The sequence below is a fragment of the Rana temporaria genome, chromosome 1 (assembly GCF_905171775.1).
Source record: "Rana temporaria chromosome 1, aRanTem1.1, whole genome shotgun sequence".
In the NCBI taxonomy this organism is placed as follows: domain Eukaryota; kingdom Metazoa; phylum Chordata; class Amphibia; order Anura; family Ranidae; genus Rana; species Rana temporaria.
In genome coordinates, this window is record NC_053489.1 from 78,178,158 (window position 1) to 78,197,010 (window position 18,853).

The 18,853-nt window shown below is 47.2% G+C and overlaps 1 protein-coding gene across 2 annotated transcripts in view; it reads left to right on the top strand.

Moving 5' to 3' along the window:
- The window catches only part of DDX4 (DEAD-box helicase 4), a 267,888-nt gene that overhangs the window by 50,685 nt on the left and 198,350 nt on the right, over positions 1–18,853 (top strand). Inside the window, exons 3-5 of one of the 2 annotated variants that reach the window (XM_040339469.1) lie at positions 3,922–3,961; positions 10,142–10,189; positions 11,998–12,054. In XM_040339469.1, coding sequence (XP_040195403.1) covers positions 3,922–3,961; positions 10,142–10,189; positions 11,998–12,054 — 145 coding nt within the window. The remainder of the gene's footprint in view (positions 1–3,921; positions 3,962–10,141; positions 10,190–11,997; positions 12,055–18,853) is intronic. The other variant, XM_040339474.1, reaches the window with a different exon arrangement.

The window sequence follows — 18,853 nt, forward strand, 5'->3', positions numbered from 1 at the left end:
CCAGTTCCCTCGTTGGAACGGTCTCAGGGGTTTTACTCCATTCTGTTTGTGTCCCCACGGAGGATGGGGCCCGGTCAATCCTGGGCCTCAAGTCCCTCGTTTGTTTTGTCAAGGTGCAAACTTTAAGGTGGTGTCGATTCGCTTGGTAATAGCGGCACTCCATCAGGGGGATTTTTTCTGGCATCCTTGGATGTCATGAACGTGTGCCTACCTGTTCGCGTATCCTCAAAGCACCAGGGTTTTCTGTGCTTTGCGGTCGGGCGGGACCATTTTTAATTGGTGTCCTTCCCATTCGGCGGGTTTTCACCAAAGTGCTCGTCCCGATACTGGGGTTTGTTATCATGGGATGTCTGGACGACATTCTCCTTTGAGCTTCTTCGAGCTCTGAATCGGTGGAGCCGTGTCACGTGTCAGGCTCTCCATGAGTTCGACTGGTTTCCGGATTGTCCTGAAATCAGGGATGATTCCGTCTCAGGGACTGGAATACCTGGGACTAGTCCTGGATTCCGCCGGGACGGGAGTGTTTTTTTTCTCCTAACGGAAAAACTTCAGACTCTATCTGCTGTGCAGCAGTTGCCGACCCAGTAGCGGTCATCTCTGCGATTCTGCAGGGAGGTTCTGGGTCCGTTGGGGCCTCTTTCGAGGTGGTTCCGTATGCCCAATTCCACGCCAGGGTACTACGGAGGGAGCTGCTGTCACGTTGGGACTAGCTTCCGTCATCTCTGGATTACCAGATTCAATTGAGTCATCTGATCATGTCTCCCCTGGTGTGGTGTCTGGCGTTTCCAGTGCTTCGGGCCGGGAAGTCGTTTTTCTGCAGGCCACTGGACAGGTGGTCACGACGAATGCCAGCCTCTCCGGTTGGGGAGGGGCGCTTGGGGCACCCAGTCAGCCCAGGGGCACTGGACTCTGGTGGAGTCATGCCTACTGATCAATGTTCTGGAGCTCCGAGCAATCAAGCGCACATCTTTCGGTGGGCCGAAGGGTCTTTTCCGGCTCTATCGGCCGGGTACATTCCGGGAATACAGAATTGGCTAGCCGACTACCTAAGTCGCACTGCACTGGGCCAAGGAGAGTGGTCTCTCCACCCGCAGGTGTTTCGGGGTCTGTGCCGAAAGTGGGACGCTCCGGACGTGGACTTTCTAGCGTCCGGTCTCTATCGGTAGGTGCCACGGTTCGTGGCCAGGTTTAAGGACCCGTGGGCGGACGCGTCAGGCGCGTTGGTGGCTCCTTGGGGTCGCTGTCGCCTACTTAACACCTTCCCTCCTCGGAAGCTTCTTCCTCGCCTTCTGCGCAGAGTGGAAGCTGTGGGGATTCTATCAGTCCTGATTGCCCCAGTTTGGCCGCGTCGCTTCTGGTACGCGGACCTGGTGCGTCTGGTGGCAGACGCCCCCTAGCGTCTTCCCCTGGGAATTGATCTTCTGTTACAGGGTCTGTTTTTCCACCCTGTTTCACAGCCACCGGCCTTAGCGGCGTGGCTGTTGAAAGCCAGGGGCTTAAGGACCGAGGCCTATTGGGCTCGGTGGTCTCTGCCGTGCTGCGTGCACGGAAGTCTACCTTACGTAGGTTTTTTCCTCATACATGGAAGGCCTACATCTGTGTGTGGGGAGATGAACTGGCACTCTCGTACATAGGTATACAGGGTTCTGCTGTCTTTGCAGCAGGGAGTGGTTCGGGCTCTCGCCTTACGTACGGTTAGGAGCCAGATTTCTGCTCTGGCTGTTCTTACCTTGGCGTTGCACTCCTGGGTGCGTACGTTGGGTCAGGGGGTCTGGCAGGTGGCCCCTCCGGTGCGTCCTCCATTACCCCATGGGACTTGAATTTAGTCCTTTCAGTGCTTCGGGATGCTCCCTTTGAGGACATTCGGGAGGTTTTTTGTTTATTGTCACAAAAGGTGATTTTATTTCTTTTAGCGATTGCCTCGATCAGACGTGTGTCTGTGTGATCTGGCGACCTTGTCTTGCAAGGCTCCCTACTTGGTCATCCGCAAGGATGAGGTGGTGCTGCGGCCGCAGCCGTTTTTTCTCCCTAAGGTCGTTTCGGCTTTTCACATTGATGGGGACATTACATTGTTCTTCCATCCTTCTGTCCTCGGCCGAAATGCCAGGTGGAGGCCACTTTGCATCCTCTGGATGCATGCCTCATGGGTGTCTGCGCTTGTGCTATGGATGGTGGTCTATGGAGTCTCCACGTGTGGTGCCGTCGCTCGGGCCCCGGGTGAGTTCCGAGTCTGGAGCTGAAAATAACGATGCAAGTCACCAGCGAAGCCGCTGGATCTGGTCACCCGGGTGTTTGCTCTTGTCCTCTGGCTGATTGCATGCCGACTTTAAAGTCCTTTTTGGCCGGTTAAGGAAGGGTCAGGCCGGGAGCTTGAGCTAAAAGCAGCCTCACACAGCCATGTCCAGGCCACGCCCCCATAAGAAATTTCTAAAGCTGCCGTCTGGTCCGTCTCTCATGCATGTGTCAGACATTATAGCGTTCGGATGCTTTCCAGCCAGGACCCCTCCTTTTTGATAGGAAAGTGCTTCAGGCTGTTGTCCCTCCCTAAGGCATAGAATCTTGTTTATCCTCTCAAGTAGCTGTCCTGGAAGGTTGAACCCCCTCCCCCCGTTAGACGCCAGTAACGGCATTTCCAGGACAGCGTCTATTCCCACCCTATTCTGTTTTTTCACTGGTCGACCTTGTTTACCTGGTGGTGTTTTTATGAGTTTGTTTTTTTGTTTCTTTTTTCTCTCTGCCGAGGTGCGCTTTTGATGGAGGTTTACTTGATCTTCTAACAACTGGGGGCCTTTTAAATTGTATGTGATTTCTCTTCTGTAGAGGGCGGAGCCAATCATCTCTCGTATTGTCCTGGAAAGTTCCTGGAAATACTGTTACCGATAAGTCCAACAGGGGTTTTTGGCCTTAACAAATATTTTCTGAAAATGAAAAGTAGTTTTGTCACAACCTTTTTTTTTTTTTTTTTTTCTCGGTTCTTTTTATCCTTTTTAAGTGTCTTGAAATTCCCACATTACAAAATGGGAATAGAGGGTGCAGACTGACATTCTTCCACTGTAATGCCAGCCATAGACATTTCGAACCTCAGCCAGTTCAGCAGAGACTGGCTGAGATTCTAACCATGTATGGGCATTCTGAATTGTAGCCAAGTTAATCCATAGATCACCTTAGAGTGCTACCAGACAGTCGGATTTTACATGTGATTATTGCTTGCAACTATTATAACCACTGTAGTTGTAATTACTGTGTTCTGGTGGGGACAGCTGCAAACCCCCCTCCCCCCGCCAGGAGAACACAATGGCTCTGCTGGAGGGATTCTTGATGCTGGTGGGGAATCGAGTATTTTTTATTTTCTTGCAACACTATTGCCGGCCTAAGTTCAACAAAATAATTAGACAAGTGTTAATTAAAAACTGATGATTTTTCAGGCCTCATGCACACTGGACGTTAAAATAACATTCTAAAAACACCAGTAGCTTTGCAGTGAGTTTTTCAACTTTTCTCCAATTTTTTTCAGCTTTTTTCAACGTTTTTGCAATGGCGTTTTAAGCGTTAATTCGCGTTTTTCCGCTTTAGCCTTTTTAAAGAATTTTTTTTTTCTTCAATGGACCAAAAAAGTTACACAAGTGAGTGAAGTTTTTAAGCGTTTATCGACATTTATCAGCGCTTGGAGTGTTTTTACAGCTCAAACGTCTTGGAACCCTCTAGTTTTTTTTTTTTTTGCTCAAACGCCACTGTCCAAAACTAACAGCCTATGTGTGCATAGACACGGGATAACATGATGGAGAGTTTAATGAATAGAAAAAGTCTACTGCCAAAAACAGCTGCTGTAAAAACGTCCAGTGTGCATATGAGGCCTTATGGTCTAAAATGTCATTGTTTAAACTAACACTCAATATTTTTTTTTTTTTTTTACACTTCAAGGAGCCAGCGTTCCCGGCGAGTAATCAGAACTATTTTTCATGTAAGTGGGAAAAGCATGTATTTAGAGAACTATAAGAGTGTGCTTTTGTTAGTCAGCATTTTTTTAATGGGCATTCAACCACTAATAATTTTGGCAAGCCAATATAAACTTGAAAAAAATATTTCTATCTTTACCCTATATGCTGGCAATTTCTTTACACAACTTATGTATTGTTTGGATGCTTTGTAGCTTCTCCTCTGCAGAATTTCTTTGTTTTAATTTCTATTTTAAAGTACATATTTCTACATATACTTTATATCCCATGGTATCTCCATGCAGGGTAGTGTTTTATGCACTGACTCTGCTTCCAGAAACGTCTCTTAGCACCTCTGTAGTTCAGATGTCAAGTGCTGTGAAATCTGTAACACAACTGTGCATATTCACAGGGCATAGGCAATGTGTCACAGAATTCAAGGAATTAAATGAGTGGAATTCTAAGCCGCTGCATTGTCTATTGACAGACGGGCGGTGGCTCTCTTCTGAGTTTGTCCTACACTTGCTGCACTTTGCAGGGACGTGCACTGTGGCAATCGGTGGTGCGCTCTGGGACATGGCGTATCACCGATCTCGGTAAAGAGCTGATGACGAGGCTCTTTACCCCCTGAGATCTTCTATCAACTGCCGGCTGGGCGATGGGTTGGATAATTAGATCTTTGTAGTACCCCCAGTCTGGCCATCGAGCGTGAGCAGGCCTTGGCTACACGCTGAGTCGGCCACCACGTACCCCATTGCTCCAGGGGTGGCCAGTGAGTTTTTTTGCCCCGGGCTCACATATGACCAGACTGCTTACTTTCTGCGTCACAGTGAGCCGTGGCCAGCAGCTACTGTGTGCCGGGTCTCGGGGGTAGGTCTGTCAGGAAAGCGCCAGCAGTTTTCGCAGGGAACGGGTATGTACCTTTCCGCCTGTCTTGGCAGGATGAAACAACTAAGCCTTCCTGAGGGGGTCGATCTGGGGGTTTCTGGTCCTCCGTTTCTTCCCTTCCTGTGCCTCCCCTCCTTCCCTACCATGGGCCTACTGTGACTGACCTGGGAGTTGTTTTCACTATCCTGTCTAGGGGCTGCCGGGTGTCTTGGGTACGCTATCTCTGGGGGGTCCTCTGTGCTGGGGCCACTAAGTTTTCCGGCCTTCTCGTCCGCCTCAGGGTTTGTCTGCAAAGTTTTTTTTTTTTCATAATTCAGCACCATTTTCTTGTGGCCGCGCTGCAGCTATTAAAAAGCGTTTGGCGGCCATTTTCCCTCCTCTGAAGCTTCTTCCTCGCCTGCTGCGCAGAGTGGAAGCCGAGGGCATACCAACAATCCCGATCGCTCCGGATTGGCCGCGCCGTCCCTGGTACGTGGACCTGGTGCGTCTGGTGGCAGACGCCCCTTGGAGTCTACCCCTGAGAAGATCTTCTGTCGCAGGGTCCTATCTTTCACCCTGCTTTACAGTTGCTGGCTTTAACGGCATGGCTGTTGAGAGCCACGTGCTGAAGGACCAAGGCCTCTCGGGCTCGGTGATCTCTACCATGCTACGAGCACGGAAGTCTACTTCCCGAAAGATTTACCATCGTACGTGGAAGGTCTACATCTCTGTGTGAAGAGATGAAATGGCACCCCTTACATACATGACGTCCCGGATTCTGCTGTTCTTACAGCGTGGACTGGATCAGGCTCTCGCCTTAAGTACGGTTACGAGTCAGATCTCGGCTCTAGCTGTCTACTTTCAGCGACCCTTGGCGGCGCACTCCCTGGTGCTTACGTTTGTGCAGGGGGTTCGGCATGTGGCCCCTCCTGTGCGCCCTCCACTGCCCCATGGGACTTGAATTTAGTCCTTTCGGTGCTACAAGATGCTCTGTTTGAGGACATTCGAAAGATTCCTTTGTTGACTCTGTCCCAGGTGTTTTTTCTGGTGTCAATTACCTCGGTCAGACGGGTATCTAAACTGGCGGCCTTGTCTTGCAAGGCTCCTTGGTCATCCATAAGGATAAGGTGGTGCTGCGGCCGGTGGTCCCTGGACATCAGACGCATACTTGCATGTCCCATTTATAGTTGGCATCAAAGGTTCTTGCGGTCGGAGAAGACTACTACCAATTTGTGGCTCTTCCCTTTGGCCTGGCATCTGCTCCAAAAGTTTTTACCAAGGTGCTTGCTCCAATCTTAGCCCTGCTGAGACAGCGAGGAATCGCTATCTGGGCTACTTGGACGATCTGCTTCTGAGAGCTGTTTCAAGCTTGGAATCGGAGGAGGATGTGGCTATAGCCAGCCAGACCCTCCGAGAACTTGGTTGGGTGCTGAATTTCCAGAAGTCGGTGTTGGTACCGACTCAGCGCCTGGAGTATCCGATTCTAGACTCCTCCGAGGCAACGATTTTTCTTCCCTTGGAAAAATTGACTCTTCAGACAGCGTTATAGCTGTTGGTCTCCCGCAAGTGGTCATCACTGCGTTTTTGCATGCAAGTCCTGGGTCTCATGGTAGCCTCCTTCGAGGCAGTACCGTATGCTCAATTCCACACGAGTCTTGCAGAATGAGATTCTGTCTAAATAGGGACAAGTCTCCGTTGTCCCTGGATGTCAAGCCAACTAGTCAGGACTTCCCTGGTCTGGTGGCTGAGATCTGCAGCTCTCCATGCTGGAAAGTCGTTCTTTCCCTTTCACTGGACGGTGATCACGACGGACGCCAGCCTGATCAGTTGAGGTGTGTGTGTGTGTGTGTGTGTGTGTCTGTCTGTCTGGGGTGTTCAGTCGAAACAAGGTCATTGGACACAGGAAGAATCTCGCATGCCTATCAATTTACTGGAACTACGGGCGATCAGGCCTCTCCACATGGTCGCAAAGCCTACAGGGGCGTCCAGTCAGAATCCAGTCGGACAACGCTAAGTGGTGGCGTATGTCAACCATCAAGGAGGAACAAGAAGCGTTGGTGCAGCCTCAGAAGTCATTTGTATCTTGAGGTGGGCAGAGAGGAGCGTTCTGACTCTCAGCCATATACATTCCCGGGGGTAGACAACTGGCAAGCAGACTATCTAAGTTGCCAGACGCTGGACCAAGGAGAATGGTTGCTACACCCGAATGTTTTTCACCAACTTTGCCTGCGGAGTCCTAGGGGATCCCAATGATCCTAATTGCACCAGATTGGTCTCGGCGTCCCTGGTGCGCCGACCTGGTAAATTAGTGGCGGAACGCTCCCTGGCGAATGCCGTTGCAGTACTTACAACAATCAGTAGTAAAAACAGCGTGTGTTTTAAAATGCCGGCCGGCATGCAGGAGCCCTCCTCCCGAGCGTGGTGACGTCACTGGCGTAGCCTCCCAAATGCGTTTCGTCACAAGGGGACGTTCTCAATGGGAATCCTTGGTTTCAAGGATCCTGCAGTTTATGCAGCGTGGTGTGGATCAGAAGCTTGCCTTAGGCACCATTAAGGGACCGATTTCAGCCTTGGCTGTTTTCTTTGGCGTCCCACTCACTTGTGAGTCATTTTGCTCACTTGTGAGTCATTTTTGAGAACATGAGAGAAATTCCTCTTCTGACACTCTCAGAAAGTGGCCTTTTTAGTGGCCATTACGTCTGTCAGACGGGTTTCTGAGTTGGCGGCCTTGTCTTGCAAGCCCCCCTACTTGGTCCTACATAGGGATAAAGCGGTGCTACGCCCACAGCCATCTTTTCTTCTGAAAGTGGTTTCAGCTTTTTTTATCTAAATGAGGACATTCTACTTCCATCCTTTGTGTCCTCGGCCGTCACATCCCAAGGAAGCTGCGTTGCATTCCCTAGATGTGGTACATGCTCTAAGGGTGTATCTATCTGCTACGGCTCTGTTTCAGAGGTCAGACTCACTTTTTGTGTCGGTGTCTGGTCTAAAGAAAGACCTGGTGGTCTCGTCGACCACCATTTGCCGTTCGATCAGACAGATCGTGATTATGGCTTATGCCCTGAAAGGGCGGGCTCCTCCCTTTCCTGTCACAACGCATTCGACTTGGAAAATTGGTGCTTCCTGGGCTTTCCAACATCAAACTTCTGTCTCGCAGGTGTGTAAGGCGGCGACCTGGTCGTCTGTTCACACTTTCACTTAATTTTATGAGGTTGATGTAAGTGCATCTTCGGATGCTTGCTTTGGCCGCAAAGTTTTACAGGCGGCAGTTTAAAGTTACATCTCCTCCGTTGAGCTCTGGTGTGTTGGGGTGAAGTTTGGTTTTTGATTGCTGTTCCCACCCCTTGTTTTCTGACACTGCTTGGGAATGTCCCTACAGTCCGTGTCCGTCCATGGACAAAAGAGAAAATAGGATTTTTTTTTGTACTCGGCGTAAAATCTTTTGTTCTCTGAAGTCAATGGATGGACACATTACCCACCCCTCCTTTTTTTGAGTTTGTACTGCTTTTTGACGAACCTGGGCGGGGCTTTTTCAGCTGTGCTAAAGTTTACATGTTTTAACTATTAACATGTCTGCCTAGTCTCCTAGTAGATGAAACCTAACTCCACAGTCAAAAGTTTAAGGAAGCTGTGTCCCTCCATGGACTTCAGAGAAAAGGATTTTACGGTGAGTACATAAATCCTATTTTTTTTTTCCCCCCCAAAGTTTTTTAGTTAATTTTTTTGCAAAAAAAAGTGATATAAAGTGGTTGTAAACCCACTTTTTTCACTTTTACCTACAGGTGTACAGGTAAGCCTATAATAAGGCTTACCTGTAGGAATAAAGAATATCTCATAAACCTGTACGGTTTAGGAGATATTCCCCTCGCAATGCGCCGCTGATTGCATGCTCAGGGGGGAATCCACAACGAAAAGACCGGCAGCCGCCGGACCTTGCCGAATTTAAATCTCCCACACGCGCGGGAGTGACATCATTGCCGCTCCAGCCAATCACAGCGCTGGAGAGGCGATACCCGGAAGACACGCCGGAGCAAGATGACATCTCGCTCGGCGTGGACCAGGTAAGTGTTCACCTCATTCCAAGGTAAGTATTTCATAATCAGCCAGTATGCGGTGCATACTAGCTGATTATGCCTTTTGCCTTGCAGGTTTGAAAAAATAAAATAAAAATTATGCGGTTTTATTTTGGGTACAACGTTGCATGTCCAATTGTCATTCAAAGTGCGTCAGCCCTGAAAGCTGAAAATTGGCCTGGGCAGGAAGTGGGTAAAAGTGCCCAGTCGCTAAGTAATGTGTTTTTGGATAACAAAATATAATTTGGATTAATATTGTGTGGGGGGGGAAGAGTAGCACTTTAGGTGGTGGATCAACAAGGTTGGGATACAATCTACCAGTCGCCAACTCAAAGGGCTTTTTCACAGGTGTGTTAGTTCACGTTGATTCACATTTTTCCAGCTCATTTTCAAGCAGGCATGGCAGAGGGGATTGTACACATGCTGTGCCATTTTTTTCTCTGCATACAGCGTTTAATGGGCAACACTGCCTGTCAAACTTGCCCCTTTAAAGGGTCACTTAAGATTTTTTTTTTTTTTAGCTAAATAGCTTCCTTTACTTTACTGCAGTCCTGGTTTCATGTCCTCATTGCTCGTTTTTGCTCTGTTGCTGTAATTTTACTCTGTTCTGGACACTTCCTGGTTGTCTGGCTCCATATGAAAAAAGTCATGGGAGAGTTTAGTTTCGTTTTCCTAGCCATGACTCTCTATGGCACTGTCCAGCACAGAGGCATAAAATAACATGCAAAGACTAAACTAGTTTAAGTTTCGTTTTTGCATCTAAGAGGCACATTATATGATTGATTTTTATCTATTTTTAATAGTTTTAAAAGGAATCCGTTAACTATTATGGCTCCATACCCTGTAAACAGTCATTTCATAAATAAAAATAAAAATCCTTTAGTGATCCTTTAAGTCAATGTGGCCACGTTGTGATTGATATTTCGGTTTAAGAAAATCTCAATTCGTCTGGATTAAAGAAACTGAAGTTGTTTTTTTGGCCCCCACCTGGACATCTGTGAGCCTCTGTACGGACATCTTTCAAAAGAAATCCACCATGGATTGCATTTCGGAGTGCAGCAGAAACTGGCAACCATGTGAGAGACCTAAACATGTTCAGTACTTTTATAGCAAGGTGGTGTTGTGTCAAGATTTCAGTCTACTTTACAGGCGTCCAATAGATGTACTTGTGCCAGGTGTATTTAAATTAGGTTGTTTTAATACACGACTATTTTTTGTATTTGCGTTTTTTTTTTTTTTTTAACATGGTTCTTCATTTTTATTAAGCTTTCAATCGAAATGAATCAACCGAAAGAGGTTTTGGCAACAGAAAAGGTATTTATAATTTTGTTCTGTTGTCTTTCAATTGCAAAATCTGTATACAGGTGTCAAAGGAAAGGGCCCGTGGAGTACCTGCACAGAGTAGTTTTGAATTGGGATGTTTATACGCACAATACAGTGGTAACCGCGCTAGTGGTAAAAGCGCAACTATTATTAATGTGCAGGAGCTACCAGCAAGCTGTAAGATATTTAATGTATCAAAAGTGTGCTGCACAAACTCAATATCAAATGCATTCGCAGATGAAATTTTAAATAAAACACAAAAATAGTAAGCCAAGTGTCAAAGTGAAGAAATTCCAAGGTGATGAAATGTCCCAAATATTAGAAAGTTCAGGTATAATGGTGAAAAGGATAGTCCACAGGTGTCACACAAAGCCCGCGGGCCGAATCTGGCCCTTTTTGAGGGGAATCGTAATGCTGATGCGGCCCGCGATGAAATTGAGTTTGACACCCCTGGCATAGTCTCAAGATACCCTTTGCAAACTTCCCCACCGCCACCGCACAGAACCATCTGCTTACTGAAAGATATCAAAGGCGATCTCCTTAAGTAGCAATCTTGTCTGTCCCCCCCCCCCCCCCCCCCCTGCCCAGAAGAGACCACAGTATACATCCGCTCCCTAATGTACAAGTACCCAAAAAGGAAAATTGCAAGCTCCACATAGTGTGGCATCCACATAAATCACTTAAAAGATTTAAATGCACTCACAAAGAATGAGAATTCCCATTACTTCTGGTAATATGACGTCGCAACAGGCTGCGCCCTATGCGTTTCGTCATAACTGCCGGCACCCGGGATTGTGTTAACAATTTGCCAACCAGCCGCCGCAGTTATACTGCGGCAAGGTGGCTCAGGTGTACAAATCTGTACCGGTACGGCGGTTCGTGCATTAGCTTCTGTGGGCGCGTGCCGTTTTGGCCAGCGGAATTAAAGGGGTTATAAAGGAATTATTTTTTTCATAAGCATCCTTTACCTGCAGACATTCTTCTTTTCACTTCCTGATTATTCTTTTTTGCTCAGAAGTTTCTTTCTTCTGTTATGTTCACTTCCTGCTTGTCCGATTGTAACTCACCACTGTGAAGGGAGGCTTTACTGCGGTGGTCAGTGACGTGCTCGCCCCCTCCTGGGATCACATCTGGCAGGACACTCTTTACGTGTTAGAGACTTCAAGGAGGTGTGAATTACTGGGCGTGCAGCAATGCATACTGGGAAATGTAGTTCTTGCATGAACGAGCGCCGCAAACCAGGAAGTGAATGAGAGGAAACTAGAACGCCGGAGGTGATATAGATGAAGGAATTTAATAGGTATTGGGTATTAGTTGTTTTAACAGAATCATTACACTATTCTGTCTACCTTGCAGACATTAATTTTAGGCAAAACCTTTTTTTCCTTTAAAACGAAGTTCCACTCTGGAAACCTCTAAAATAAGCCTGGAACCCTCTAAGAGGCTTTCTGCTCCCCTCCCCCCCCAAATAACATGCCAAATGTGGGGGGTCACCTTTCTTTAAAGTGGAAGTTAGATTTTTGGGTGGAACTCCACTTTAATCTGAATTCCAATCAAAACACTAGGTGCATGGAGTTTACATGTTTTTCCTTGTGGTTGTGTGGGTTTCCACCCACAATCTAAAGACATGCTTTTAGGTTAAACAGCCCATATATAAAATTGGCATGCAAGGGAATGAAATTGCAAGTATGCATGTGAGACTGGGATCTTCTAAGTGCCTTGAAGGAATTGATGGATGTTAATGTACAAAAAGTTGTCAATTGGTATAAAAACCTGTAATATATGTTCAATTTTAACAGGCGGTGACCGCAATCAAAATTTTGAATCTTCTGAAAGGGGGTTTGGAAACCGAAGAGGTACTTGCCGGGACATTTATTTTTTTTGTTTGCAAGAAGTATTAATGTTGTACGTTTTTATTGATGGTATTTTAGATCCAGGTGCTAACAAATAGTCATTGACCTTTTTCTCTCCAATTGAGGGGCACGAAGTCCTATACCGTCAGGTTATACTGTCATCTACAGGAGGATTGGATCCTGGCATACGGATCTTTAAGACCCCTTTCACACTGCAGCAGTTTTTATGAGTTTTAGCACTAAAAAAGCACCTGAGAACTTCCTATTCATTGCCATGAGTGCTTTCACACTGGGGTGGTGCGATTGAAAAGTGCTTTGGAAGCACTGCAACATGGGAGTTTTAACCCTTTTTTTGGGGGTTAAGTGCTGCTAAAACGAGCGCTTTTTACCAAACGCACAGGCGGCCCCAGTGTGAAAGGGCTTTACACCGGCTGGACTGGATGTGAAAGGCTAGCCTAGAAGTGACCATTGGGCGCTTTCCAAACTCTGTTGTGGTAACAACCTGCCCTTCTGCTTTTCAAGTCCAGACCAGTTGGCATTGCTTAAGCGCTTGGCCTGTCCCTGAAGACTCGCTGTGAGTAGACTTATTTGGCAGAGCATCGGGTGCTGCCTCAATATTTTCATAGCGGTGTTCCTCTTTGAATTTCCACCTACTACAGATTTTACAGCTGGAGGGGCCAATGCTGAGATGTTCGCTGATGCAAGTTGCATGCTTTTATGCCACTCATATTCATCAATTGTTGATGCTCTTGTATACAGGTGTCAAAAGAAAGGGCTCTCTTGGTGCTTGTACAGAGTACTGTGGGATAGTACTAGTTGGTTAACGTAAACGAGTGAATTGACCCCTTGTCTCTACCATGGTATGTTTACCTTCAGCTTGCAGCAGTTTTCTTTTGCTGGCTCTCGGCTGGAAAGGGAAAGTGATCTGAGTGGCTATAAAGCTGCCCAATCACTTTCACAGTGCAGGTGGTGTGGTTCTCCCTAGACTGAGATGTGTTTTTCTCTGGCCGATGCCAATACTTAGAAATCGGGGCAGCCGATTATATAATGCAGTTTTTTTCCAAGACAATATTTTTTGGGCATGTGGCACCGATTGGCACTGGCAGGTTTCACACTGAGCTGATAGTGTAAAGCTGGCCATACAATTCTTATTCCATTTTCTTTTAGATCTACCTGCAACTATGTAGTGCAAGGGCCTGCCTGATTGCATACAAATTGAAAGTATTTAGGTTTGACCGCCAATTTGGTTTTGGTAAAGGAACCTTGTACAAGAAAATTGTATAATGTATGGTCAGCCTAACTGTGAAACTGACGTATGTAACAATACAGAGAGAGACCAGGTGTCAAAAATTGGTGGTCATGTTGGTGTGGGCATATCCAGCAACTATCCAACACCAGCCAATGATTGGGCTGCTTAAGGGGGTGGTGCCACATACTCGTAGCGGACTGCCCAGATCCTATCCCATTGGCTTGTTTAAAAACTGTGTGGTCCCTGCCCACCCCGATATCAACGCCAAATTCTGACAGCTCCTCTCTCTGTATTCATTTACGAATGTCAATTTCATACTCAGCGACTGTCAAGTTCTGCCCTGTGTGCTGCTCTGTATATCAGGCGCTCCGCGCACCTGTTCCTTTCTGTAATGCGTTCCACGCTGGAACGCATTACGGCGACCACGCAATGACGTCATCACGCGGCGCCCTGTGCGTTCCACCGTGAAACGCAGAAGTGCGCCGCACTATACGACGCTTCTTTCAAATCTCTTGCCAATGTATTACAGCTGTCTGGTACCTCTCCTGCCTATGAAGGCATTCACTTGATACAGACATCGTTCTATTGTCAGCCGTAGCTTGGCCACGCTACAGATATCTGTCCCATTGCTCCCCATGCTGCAACACCGCTCCAGACAACTATTACTTGGCACCTTAGCAACTACTACTGCAGCACCTACTGCAACACAGAGCCATTGCTGGGGACAACCTTTTGAGGCCTTCCTGCTGAACACCCTACACCACGGAATCCCTATTTCCTACACTGAAACCTGCAAACGGATAAGTAGCTATTGTATCACTTGTAGTGCTATAGGAAGATCTGTTGCTTATGTTCCATTGTATACAATTAATGTTACTTAATATGCCTTGTGGATATTAACATACTATTTGGGATATACTGTTGTGCTAAGGACTGTTTGCTACGGAATACCTTAAAGGGTCAGCTACCCTCAAATTACCTGAGCTATATTTGCCTCTCATGGGCAACTATTACCTGTGCAATTTTCACCTCCTATATGCAACTATAATTATCTGAGCTATATTGCCTCTTATATGCAACTACTATTGCCTGAGCTAGTTGTCACTACAACTCCTATTTACTACGAGCTTGACATAAGTACAAATCGCTTATAGGCCTTGTCCTAATTTGTTGAACACGTTGGCGCTAACTTTTCTATGCTAAGGGTTGATGGTATTTCATACCAACTCCCTTAGAGGCCTAATACATCCCTATATGCTCAAAGTGATATGGTGTAGAGAACCCCCAAACTCCTGTTTGTGTGGAGTGACGCCTGGGGTCCTGTACTGATGATCACTTTCATATAGAGGTGTATTGGAACTTTGATCTTAAAATATATTATATAATTTTAAATGCTAAGCTCTGGTCGCATGTTCTAATGCGTCCATCCTTAGTAGCTCTAGCTTTATGTGACAGAGAGATGATGTAGAGATCCCCCAAACTCCTGTTAGTGTGGAGTGCCGCCTGGGGCCCAATACTGAGTTGTCACATAAAGAAGCGAATTTAAATCCTTGCTAACCGCAGTTGTGGTTCACTCTGTTCACCAGTGCTGTTACACTCTGCCAGTGTAGTGTGGGGAAGGGAGAACACTTGTGGGTCGACGGGGCACAGTGCTATTTAATCGGCCAATATATCAGTTGACCTCTGTTCACCCACCCCCAGGTGTTTCTGACGGCCCCTTTTAAAAATTAAGTCAGCAGCTACACATTCTGTAGCTGCTGACTTTTAACATTAGACACTTGCCTGTCCTGAAATCCAGCAATGTCGGCACCACACCGGATTCCACCGGCTGTTCGGTTGCTGGCGCCGCCATTGCTGGCACGGGAACCCGGCAGTGTAGCCTTTTGGCTTCACAGCCGGGTCCCTGCTGCACTCACTGGCCCGGCAGAAGGGGAGGAGGGGGGCCGAGCTGCTGATGTAATTTGCCGAAGCCTGGTCTCCCAGGAAGTGGGGGCAGGGTATCTGTAGAAAATAAAACTGTCATTCCATATCTGTGTTCAGTTGTGATGAAGGGCAGGGGAGAAATAGTTGGGCCTCCATAAAGAGTACTTGTCACCTGCCCAATGCTATCACATGGGGGTTTGTTAACCCCTTATGATGACAAAGATTTTAAAAGCATGTTAGAATCTGTAGGATTACAATGCAACACCCGGTACAACACCTTGGGACGAGTACCGTTTGGCTTCCATCTTCTTCCGCCGCCGCCCCCCCCCTCCTCCCGCAGGCTTCCCTGCCCGGCAGCCTCACAGGTAAGGCTGCTTCTCCCCACCTCCATCCTCAGCCTTTAAGGCAGTCCGTGGCCGTCCTTTTCAGGATAAGCTGCGGCCCAACAAGAACGGAGCAACGGCCTGAGGTGCCTGCCTGAACCGGTACTCCCTCATACCCCCCAGCTGCGCCTATAGCAGCTCCACACCTCTCCCCGCCACCGCTCTCGCCAACCGCAACCCCCAGCCCGGACAACTCCGGCAATAGTTAAGCGGCGGCCGCAGCTAGTAATGTCCCCGGTGCCCCAGGAGGATCTCCACCACCTCACCTCGCCCCCCCAGAACCTCAGCCACCGGTTTGGGCCTAGTTCCTGGTCTGCGGCCATCTTGCTACACCCCAACAGTGTCACCCATTCCAATCACCCCCACTCACCCTCCTCAGCCCTATTGCTGGGGTGCGTATACCCCAAGCCCCCTCTTCATTAGCTTTTTCAGCTCTAAATCTAGGGACGCCCACCACTCACTACTTGATCCAGGCTTTGCTCGATCGCCCTTGAGGGATCAGGAAGGAATTTTTTCCCCTACCGCTGCAGATTGGCACAGCACGGCCAGGGTTTTTCGCCTTCCTCTGGATCAACGGGGAGGGAAGGTTTAGCGAGTGGAGGCCCACTTGGAAATCTTCCTCCCATTAATCATCAAATACCCCCCGATCAATATTAACTTTTCCCCTGCGTTTCTGCGACTTTGGCTAATCTGAAATACACCGCAGAAACCATCCGGGAATTAAAACCATTTCCCTTAATATTATCAGAGGTCACCATAAAAGCTCTAAGGAGTATGCAACTGTTAAGAATTGATCGACAGTTAAACATTATACCCATTCACCCCAGCCTAAGCGCATATCATGCGTTTTGGTCAACACAAAATCTGCAGTAAAACACTGACAAGAAATCTGATTTCATCCTACAATACGATTTCGACTGCCTCTTTATCACAGAAAGCTGGCTTACAGCCGACTAAGACCATTCTGGGAGAATTGGTGCCAGAAAATTACCGCATTCACACGCAAAACAGAGTGGGGCAAAGAGGGGGAGGCCTGGCGGTGATCCACATGATGCACCTCTCGATCACCAAACCAGTCCCTCAACACTCGCTTCCATTCATGGAAACCCTCACTCTGCAACTGCAAACAAATCCTCAAGACACTGTCCATATTCTACTCTGCTATAGACCACCAGGTCCAAAAATGCACCTTCTCACGTTGACGGAGTTCATCTCCACCTATACCCTAAACATCACACTTTTTGATGCTCGGGGATTTCTTCTGTGGGCAAACTCCTTATGGGACCCCGTCGCTGACGCCTGCATCGACCATCTGGAAGGATTAGGTCTGCAGCAACTAGTACATGGGCCCACTCATACCTCGGGTCATACGCTCGATCTCATTTTCAAACAAGATGTGGAAATAGACGTCTTGGAAAATGAGCCGCAACCATGGACAGATCACCATGCGATTAAATTCACAATTACCAAAAACGCCCCCCTCAAAAAATACGATAAAACCGGTGACAACTCACTGGACTAGATCTCAGAAGAAGCTCCACTCGGAACTCTTTAAAACACTAGGGAACAAAATAAAAACAATCCAACAGCAGCAAATAGCCGCAGAAACTCTCTACGCCATCAACAAGGCTCTACTACAGTCAGCCGACTTAGTGGCACCAAAACGCGCATCCGAAAAAACAACTCCGGCTGGTTTAATGACATGCTGTCACTGCTAAAGCAAGAGCGAAGAAGAGCCGAAGCTGCTTGGAAAAGAAGCTCTTCGGAGGTAAACCACACCACTTATAGGATAATCAAGAAATACCACAAATCTTTATGGCCAAAAAAATCACATCTCCAACATCGCAAATGCCCTAAACCACTCCGCGAACTCTTCAAGCTGGTCACTCAGACCATGAACCCAGCTTGTTTAGAGGCCCCCAATTCCAACTCAAAAGAATTTTCGGATTATTTCATTAATTAAATTGAAAAAATATGAGTAAGCATTCAGCAAAATAGACCCCTCATCAACTCCTCCCCAAAGCTAAAACCAAGAACCCACATAAAACCACCACAATTAACTAATTTCTCTCTAAAACCCATTTCCATCGAGGCCACCAAAAATATCATCGGTACTCTGTGAAATAGCACAGCGCCCAATGATATCATCCCCACCTAACTGCTGCAAGAATGAGCCGATATATTGGCACCAGCTATCTTGCAGCTCTTGAACCAATCATTCAAGGAGGGCGCGGTGCCCACCTTGCTGAAACAAGGTATAATAAAACCAATTCTAAAAAAAACACCTTAGACCCCAAAGATCCAAACAACCGTCGACCCATAACAGGCCTAAATGTCTTCTCCAAAGTAATGGAGAAAGAAGTTGTACAACAGTTACAACATCATTTAGACACTCATAAATTACTCGATCCGTTTCAATTGGGTTTCCGTCCTAGTCACGGAACAGAAACGGCGCTGCTCAAAATATGGGATGACGCCCTCGAGGCAGCAGACGAAGGAGAATCTTGTCTCCTGGTACTGTTGGACCTAAGCGCTGCTTTCGACACTGTAGACCATGGATTACTACTGACTCGGCTAGCTGAAGTAGCCAGAGTCGCGGAATGTGATTTAGTGTGGTTCTCCTCCTTATTGGAAAACCGATCACCAATGGTGAAACTGGGGCCTTTCACTTCTGAAAAACGGACTGTATCATGCGGAGTCCCTCAGGGATCCCCTTTGTCACCGGTTCAATATTTATCTCCGCCCTCTTTTTTTAAATCATCAGTAACCAGAAGTTACTTTATCACTCTTATGCAGATTATACACAATTGTATTTTCGCATATGCAACAAAGGATCATTCTCTTGGACTAAAGAAATGCCTGTCTTTAATAGAAAACTGCATGACAGTTATCTTAAACTCAACGGTTCGAAAACAGGACTTCTACTGTTTCACGCCAACCGGAAAAATCATCCTGCAACATGGACTCCCCCACCCATTCTGGGAAAACGATCACCCCTAGCACCAAAGTCAAAAGTCTCTGAGTCATTTTTGACACCTACATGACAATGGATGCACAAATAGGGTGAGTAGTCAGCGGATCGCACCATCTGCTGCACCTACTACGCAGACTTGCCCCCTTTATTCCGAAAGAAGACGTTGCAGTCGTGGTGGGAACAATTATCAACTCCAGACTTGACTATGCAATAGCCCTCTATCTCGGACTCCCCAAATACCAAATCGCTCGTCTGCAAGCTGTTCAAAATACA